The sequence below is a fragment of the Eulemur rufifrons genome, chromosome 24 (genome assembly GCF_041146395.1).
Source record: "Eulemur rufifrons isolate Redbay chromosome 24, OSU_ERuf_1, whole genome shotgun sequence".
Classification (NCBI taxonomy): Eukaryota; Metazoa; Chordata; class Mammalia; order Primates; family Lemuridae; genus Eulemur; species Eulemur rufifrons.
Genome location: NC_091006.1, coordinates 10,818,018 through 10,826,511, shown reverse-complemented (window position 1 = coordinate 10,826,511; position 8,494 = coordinate 10,818,018). Strand labels below are relative to the sequence as shown.

The 8,494-nt window shown below is 52.9% G+C and overlaps 1 protein-coding gene across 1 annotated transcript; it reads left to right on the top strand.

Moving 5' to 3' along the window:
* Nucleotides 1–4,095: 4,095 nt before the first annotated feature.
* On the top strand, nucleotides 4,096–8,263 carry PGLYRP1 (peptidoglycan recognition protein 1). The gene is made up of 3 exons (XM_069457947.1): nucleotides 4,096–4,388; nucleotides 7,240–7,361; nucleotides 7,875–8,263. The coding sequence occupies exons 1-3, from the start codon at nucleotides 4,096–4,098 to the stop codon at nucleotides 8,048–8,050; spliced, it is 591 nt and encodes a 196-aa protein (XP_069314048.1). The 3' UTR covers nucleotides 8,051–8,263.
* Nucleotides 8,264–8,494: the final 231 nt, after the last annotated feature.

Sequence of the window (8,494 nt, the reverse complement as noted above, 5' to 3'; positions counted from 1 at the left end):
TGTCTCAATTTTAGGCTGGCAATATTCAGAATAAATAAAACTTTTTTTTTTTTTTTTTGAGACAGAGTCTCGCTTTGTTGCCCAGGCTAGAGTGAGTGCCGTGGCGTCAGCCTAGCTCACAGCAACCTCAAACTCCTGAGCTCAAGGGATCCTCCTGTCTCAGCCTCCCGAGTAGCTGGGACTACAGGCATGCACCACCATGCCCGGCTAATTTTTTCTATACATAGTTTTAGCTGTCCATATAATTTCTTTCTATTTTTAGTAGAGATGGGGTCTCGCTCTTGCTCAGGCTGGTCTTGAACTCCTGAGCTCAAACGATCCGCCCACCTCGGCCTCCCAGAGTGCTAGGATTACAGGCATGAGCCACCACGCCCGGCCAATAAAACTCTTAATACAGGAAGACTTCACCCCACCTGGCTATGGTTTATATTCTTAGTATCTTTAAGGAATCTGATGTGTAAATATTCCTGTCTTTTTATAAAAGGCTAGCTCGGTGTTTTGTAATCTTCAAGCAAAGGTACAAAGTTCCTGAATTCCTCAAGGTTCCTCTATTTAAAATTTGTACATAGAGTGTTCGAAGTCCCCGTGGTGGCAGGGTAGTAAGAGCATGTTCAAGGGCAGCAAGAAGGGGAAGGTGGCGGGGGGGGAGGGGGGTCAGAAAGAGGATCTTGGGAGTGAGGCGGTGAGGCTGGGGTGGGGCCAACCCATGCTGTCCGCAGCCCATGCTGTTAGCCATGGGGAGGAGTGTGGGCCTCATGCTAGGAGTCATGAGAAGCCACAGAAAAATGTGACTCACTTTTGAGGGTGACCTTCAGGAAAAGACCTCATCAGATCTGAACTTTGGCCTCACAGGGGCCAGAGTGCATGCTGGAAAGTCACTGAAGAGGCAGGAACAAAATTCAGGTGGGAGGAGCCAGTGACTGGACCAGGGTGGAGAGACAGAAATAGACAGACATGGTCTAATTCACAAGATATTTAGGAGGTAACAGCAACGTGACCCGGAGGTGGATCACATATTCATTCAATCATTTGGTAACTATTTAGTGAGCACCTGCTAAGTGCTGGACATTGTTTTAGGTGCTAGATACAAGAGGGGAAGGAACAGAGTTGGTCAAATTAATGGCTTTTGTAATGGGAAGATGGTGATACCAGCCCATTAGACAGGGACTCCTGAAAGAGGGCTGATTCAGAGGAGAAAAATCACAAGTCATCTTGCATTGGAGGTGGGACATCCAAGTAGAGATGGGACATCCAAGTGGAAATGTCAGGTAGGCAGGCGGACACACAGATCCAGAACTCAGCTAAGAGCTTCAGGCTAGACACTGAAATCTGGGCATCACCTACATTTCAGTGGTGGCTAAAACCATTATGTGGATAAGATCAGCCGGCAGAAAAAGTATAGTACGATGATCCAGGAGGGAAGAATTAGTCTGAAAGGGGGGGGGGGGGCAGGGCGGGTAGGACCAGCCAGGGAAGCAGAAGGAAGACCAAGACAGTCTTATGTCACAGAAGCTAAGGGAAGTAAGCATTTCAAGAAGAGGGAAGTGGTCAACTATGTCAAATGCTGCCCAAGTGCCCAAAGTCATCCAGCTAGGTAAAGATCTAAAAGTAAAACACAAAATAACAATATTTTCCAAATAAAAAGTTGTATAATCTTGGTGTAAAATGTCCTTCTTAAGGCAAGATGGGAAACAGAAACCATAAAAGAAAAAATATAGATTTTCTTTAATGGATTGGAGGAAAAGGCTTGCAGTACCTTTGACAGACATGGGTTACTATCTCATATACCAGAATCCAACAGGAAAATGGTTAAAAGAGATGGACAAACAGAAGATGATGGATGCTCACAGCCATCAATATGCAAAAAGACAATCACTTCTCTAATGTTCAAGGAAATGCAAATAAAACAATGATGAGATCCTGTTCCTTGGATTAGCAAAGCATTTTAAAACTGATTACATTGCTGGGGAAACATTAAAACCTTTTTGGAATGGTATTTGGCAATACCTATTAAAATTTCAAATGTAGCTCTACTTCTTGATCAGAGTGCTGGATACACAGGTGTATTTACTTTGTGAAAATTAACAGAGCTCTCCACTCCATTAACTCTATAAAAACGTGTTTGTATACTGTTTATATGTATGTTATTCTTTAATGCTTCTTTAAAAAAAAAAAAACCTCAGACACACAAAATGTACATATCCAGCAACTCAACAATCCCATTTATGAGATGCTTTTCTTCATTTTGCAAATGACAACAAAAAGACACACAACCCAGTTTTTAAAAAATAGGCAATGCTGCTGGGTGCGGTGGCTCACGCCTGTAATCCTAGCCCTCTGGGAGGCCGAGGCAGGTGGATTGTTCGAGCTCAGGAGTTCGAGACCAGCCTGAGCAAGAGGGAGACCCCCATCTCTGCTTAAAAATAGAAAGAAATTATATGAACAACTAAAAATATATAGAAAAAATTAGCCGGGCATGGTGGCACATGCCTGTAGTCCCAGCTACTCAGGGGCTGAGGCAGGAGTCTCCCTTGAGCCCAGGAGTTTGAGGTTGCTGTGAGCTATGCTGACGCCAAAAAATAGGCAATGGATATGAACAGGCAATTGACAGAAAGGAAATCGAAATAGGGAGCAAATAGAAAAATAATCTTCTCAGTGGTCATAAAAATGCCAACTAAGGTTACAAGGAGATATCACTTTATATCACCCCTCCAGGCCTCAGTTTCCTCGACTGTAAAAGGAGTTAAAGCTTGTTGTGAGCATGTGATGTTTTCTGAAAAGTGCTTAGAGAAGCCTGGCACACGGTTCCATGACATGACCATGAACAAGCTCATATGAGCATCTGTGTAAGGATGGAGACAATGGTGGAAGAGAACATACCACACTTTTCTCACCGGTGACCTCAAGTGGACAGAGCCGAAGGGGTGGCACACGGTGGTTAACATTTTGTATTAATATTAATTCAACTTGTTACACCTAGCATGTGTTACTGTTGTAATGTTTTAAATAGACACTAAAGCAGAAGGGAAAGCGGAAAAGCAAACCAGGCAGTCTGCCCTGAACTCACCGCCTGCTCTAGGAAGGGTGGGAAAGGGGGCCTGGTGGCAGAGAGGCCCCAAGAAAGCCCTCCACCCCAACAAGTGACCCCAACCCACGCCACAGCCCTGGGCAAATGGCTGATCCTCTCTGGAATTCAGACGCCCTCCTCTCCGGAATGGAGCTGCTGGTGGCACCCGTGGGAAGCATGTTCCTTACTACTAATTCCAAGGGCAGACTTGAGCTCCAGTCTCAGTGGCGCTTATGTGGCACACATAAGCAATGTGCTAAATATCTTTTAAGGGCCCTCCACTTGTCAACCCATTTAATCTTTCATCAACCCTATGAATTTGGAACTTAATATTATCATCCCCATGCGGCAGGTGGGGGAAACTGAGGCCCAGAAAGGTGAAAGCACTTTCTAGGGCTCACACGCTAGAAAGTGGCCAGGATTCCAATGCAGGCAGCCTGGCTCTGAATACAGGCTCGGGCGGCTCCACCAGGCTCTACCGCCTCCCATGTCTCAGCACGTGACTTCCCCTCTCCCAACCTCAGTTTACTCAGCTGTGAAATGGGCTTCCTGATACTCACCTCTCCAGTTTGGGGCAAGGGGCAATGTCCTCAGGTCTGGACCTGGGAGACGGAAGTGTTTGTAAAATGGGCACCTTTGTTGCCTCAATCCCGGCAGGAAGGAGATGTGTCAACGCCGCAGGCCTTTCGCTGTGGTGTAAGTTCCCGCTGAGTTGTTCAATGCCCCACTGAGGGGACAAAGCAGGGCAGGGATCCAAGTCCAGGGTCTTCCAGAAACCAGAGGGCGAAGTGCCCAGGGTCCTGTGCATCCCTCCGGCCGATCCCCCTCCCCCCCTACCCCAAATCCCCAACCACACCGCATCCTGTTCTGGCCCTGCCAGATTAGGAAACCGAGTTTGGGGTCCCGTGTGACCGGCCCGGAAGTCCCGCCAGGGTGTGAAGCAAGACGTTCCCGCCGCTCCGCCCCGGGCAGATAAAGGCAGCCCGGCCGCTGCGCGCTCCCAGCGGTCCCAGCCCGCCCGGCTCGCCATGTCCCGCCGCCGCGCGCTGCTCGCCGGGGCCCTCCTCGCTGTCCTCGCCCTCGGAGGAGCGGCTCAGAAGATAGAAGAAGCCCCGGACTGCTGCGGCCCCATCGTGCCCCGGAGCGAGTGGAGGGCCCAGGAGTCCAACTGCAACCAGAGCCTGAGCCTGCCAGTGCTCTACGTGGTGGTGTCGCACACGGCGGGCAGCACCTGCGCCTCCCCGGCCTCGTGCTTGCAGCAGGTCCAAAACGTGCAGCACTACCATACACAGACGCTGCACTGGTGTGACGTGGCCTACAAGTGAGTACCGAGGGGGCAGAGGGGTGCAGGCGCCAGCCAGCGGGACCGGTTCTGGGCCCCGCGCCGTAGCCACCTGGCGGACACCCTGCGCAGCTTCCTCAACCTCGCCGGGTCTCCCCGGGTCACCATGTAAGGCTGAGCAGGCGCAGGGAGCACAGAGAAGCTATAAAGGAGGGGAGAAGGACTAAAGTCCGAACTCTGGTCCCTGGAGGAAGGGGCAGGCTTTGCCTCACAGCCCCCAAGGTGTGAACTCCATAAAGACTGGCACTTTTGTTAGGAGGCAGAAAACCAGGCTGAGGAAGCACCGGGCCGGGTTCCAGCATCAGCTCAGCTAACTGCTGGCTGAGACCTGGGGCAGGTCCCCTCAGTTTCATCTTCCTCCTCTGCAAAGTCCACGGGATTGCGACCAGCCTGGTCGTTCAGCGAGCCAATACGTGCAATGCACTTAGGATACCACCTGGCAGGTAACAGGAGCCCCAAAGCCATGGGCTGACATTAGGCACCTACTGTGTGCCAGGCAGCGGGCGGGATGGTGGCCGGGAGACAGCCGTGGACAGTGCAACGCTAGCCCTACGGGGCTGAACGACCAACAGGGAGAAACAGGCGAGAAACAAGCCAACAAGATGAGTTCAGACGGTGACAGAAGCCATAGGGAAAAGGAACAGGGCGATGTTAGAACTGCAGCCAGACCCCCACGCGCACCTTTAAAGGGCGGGGTAAGGGAAGGCCTCCCTGAGACAGTGGCTTTGAGCTGGCTCCGGGACAGGGGAGCGCAGGAAGCAGGCGGACCGGCAGGGGCCATGAGGCTGAGTGAGCAGGTCAGTCTGCAGCACGGGGTGCTGGACACAACTGGGGGAGTGGGACGAATAAGGACTTTGGTTTTTCTGAGCGAGACGGAAGCCATAGGAGAGCTCTGGCTTGGGCATGAGACTCCCCCTGGCGCCCGCGGGGAGTGAGAGCAGAAACAGGGCCTGGGGGTGGGGTTAGCTCAGCTTCCCCCCCCCCCCCCCCCCCCCCCCCCCCCCCCCGCCCACAGCTCCCTCTTCAGTGTAACAGGCTGGGTCCAGCCAGGGGGTTCCCACATCGAGAGGGAACGGCGAACCCTCCAGGCCCTCAGCCCTCCGAACGACCCAGAACCGCCTGGTGCGCTTACTGCACACGCAGGTGCCCAACGCCCCCCCCACCGGCGGCTTCAGTAGACCCCACTCAGAGAGGTCTAGAAGCCTCCGTGGGTATCCCCAGCTCTTCCAGCTCAAGATTTTATCAAAGGTTCCACCTTCAAGGTTTTTGCTTCCAAGAGTCAGGTGCCCCAACACTGAGTGTTCCCAGCAAGTGAAGACTCAAGCCCGGCTCCGAAGCCTCTCGCCTAAACCACCGTATGGAGAAGCAGACTTCAGTCCGTTTCTCAGCCTTTAGGATTCAGAGTTTGATTCTAACGTTCTGAATCCCCTTTCCTTGTCGTGTCCCCGGCTCTCTGAGCCTGCTGAATGGGGCTCTTTCTTGACTGTATGGTGGTTGCGGTATAACTTAGATGTGTCCATGTGACAAATACAGGGGAGCACCGACTCCAAGTGCCAGGGGCTGGGAATGTGGCAGCTGGCATCACTGTGGTGTTTCTGGTCTCTCCCAAGCCAGATTCTGAGAACTGGCTTCCTAAGCGGCACACTCAGGACCCAAGACTCAGAGGCTCCAACATTCTGCGCACCTGGAACCCAGTCGGCAGATACTGCGGCTCCAAGATGCTGATCTTCCGGTTAACGCCAACGTGCCGAGTCAGACTCGCATGATCAAAAAACGCTGAATGAGCCTCAGGGATCCACTGCCAAGATGAGAAACCTCAAACAGGCAGATGCTGGGGCTCCAGGCTCTGTACCTGGTTGTGACCCCAATCTTGAGTCCCTGATCCTATTGCCCTAGTGGGCCCTGAGGGCCGGAAGCAGGCGAGGGTGAGGGCAGAGTTCTGAGACGCAGGGGTCTTTGAGGACCTTGTATAAATCACGTCGCTTTGTGATCTCTGCTCTCTAAGCTTAAAATGGGGATGAGAGGCCGGGCGCGGTGGCTCACGCCTGTAATCCTAGCACTCTGGGAGGCCGAGGCAGGAGGATCCCTTGAGGTCAGGAGTTCAAGACCAGCCTGAGCAAGAGCGAGACCCCCATCTCTACTAAAAATAGAAAGAAATGATCTGGACAGCTAAAATTATATATAGAGAGAGAGAGAAAAAAAATCAGCTGGGCATGGTGGTGCATGCCTGCAGTCCCAGCTACTTGGGAGGCTGAGGCAGAAGGATTGCTTGAGCCCAGGAGTTTGAGGTTGCTGTGAGCTTGACACCACGGCACTCTAGTCTGGGCAACAAAGCAAGACTCTGTCTCAAAAAAAAAAAAAAAAAAAAAGGGATGAGAACAGTACCTACCTCAGAGGGCTGTCGTGTAAGGATTCGGCAAAGCAAGAGTTCAACAAATCCTCCAGGGAGGCAGGAAAGAGCAAGGAACAAGATAACATGGGTGGGAGTCACACAGACCTGGCTGAAAAACCCAGCTCACCCCTGACCAGCTGTGTGACCTTGGAGAGGTGACTCCACCACTCTGACTGTCTATATAAATTGGGAGAGGTATTGACTCCTGGGGCTGCTGTAAGGATCAAAAAGGTACGTTCAGACCTGTTCTTGGCACATGGCAGGGACTCCAGGGTCACAGTCATTGCTATTATTGTGGAAAATGAAGGGCAGCGGAGGAGGATGTCAGGGAAATTATGTGTGCATGGCAGGAATGGGAAGGGTTGAGTGGAAGAGAGGGCAGGGGTCCTCCCCCAGGAAGCCCTCCGTCACTCACCCAGCCCCCACCTCCCCGAGCAGCTTCCTGATTGGAGAAGACGGGCTCGTGTATCAGGGCCGGGGCTGGCACACCAAGGGTGACCACTCAGGTATCAAGTGGAACTCCATGTCCATTGGCATCACCTTCATGGGCAACTACATGGGTGAGTGGCAGGCCACCAGAGATGGGGGTGGACAAGGGGCATGGAGATGGCGTGGCATGGTGGCTGGTGGCTGAGAGGCTCTGCCATCTCCAAGCCCCGTGGGCCTCATTTCCTCCATTTGCAACCACATGGTAAGGGTGGGGATTGGTTGACATAAAAATCCTCAAGCCAATCTATGGCACCCTAAGAAGTACTTGGTAAGTGTCAGCTATTGTTGTAGGTGGGACCCAGAGGTCTGGGGACAGAGGAGGGCGAATAAGCAATAATCACTACGACAACCAATATTCTGTGCCAGGCACTGTTCTGAGGGTTTTACACAAAATAATTCATTTGACCCTCCCAAAGGGTAAAAAGTGGAAGGGTAGGTGCCACAATGCTCTCTTTTCACGGATGAGAAAACTGAGGCACAAACAGGTTAAGTCCAGCTCAGAGCGCACAGTGGTACCCACGCCCCCACACTACCTCTGCCCTCCTAGTAAGCCCCAGCCTCACTCCTGTCTCTGCCTCCCCCAGAGCGGGTGCCCCCACCCCGGGCCCTCCGGGCAGCCCGGAATCTGCTGGACTGCGGTGTGGCTCGGGGAGTCCTGAGCCCCAAATACATGGTCAAAGGACACCGGGATGTGCAGAGGACGCTCTCCCCAGGAGACCAGCTCTACGAAATCATCAAGCAATGGCCACGCTACCGCTAGTGAGGACCTGCTCGTCGGCACCCCTTTCCTCTCCACCCACGGCCAGAAACCCCACTGCCTCCTCCTCCAATAAAGGTGCAGCTCAAGCTGTGTTCCTGACAATGCCTCCCCTCTCTCTCCCCCTCCCACAAGTCCGCAGCCATCCCGTCTCCTCCCCACACTCTCCTCACTGGTGCTCGGAACCCAGAGGCCCCGACCCTGAACCAAGACCCCGGAGATCCCAGCTCGAAAGCAACATCACAGCTCAGAACCCAGAGGTCTCAGGTCAGAGCCCAGGAATCAGCACCGCGTCGGCCGCGATATCACCGACAGCAGCTGGGGGTCCTCCCAGGCAGGGAACCGTGCTGCAAGACACCCTTTTCCCACCACACAGCCAAAGACATCCTGTGCAGAATCTCTGCTTGGACTCCTTTGGGGACAGGCTACTCACTACCACTCCCCAGG

Excerpts from the sequence above, each read along its gene's own strand:
- PGLYRP1 (XM_069457947.1), top strand. The coding sequence starts at position 4,096 with ATGTCCCGCCGCCGCGCGCTGCTCGCCGGGGCCCTCCTCGCTGTCCTC. Across the intron at positions 4,389-7,239 it reads TGGTGTGACGTGGCCTACAA|CTTCCTGATTGGAGAAGACG; the intron begins GTGAGTACCGAG and ends CTCCCCGAGCAG. Across the intron at positions 7,362-7,874 it reads CTTCATGGGCAACTACATGG|AGCGGGTGCCCCCACCCCGG; the intron begins GTGAGTGGCAGG and ends TGCCTCCCCCAG.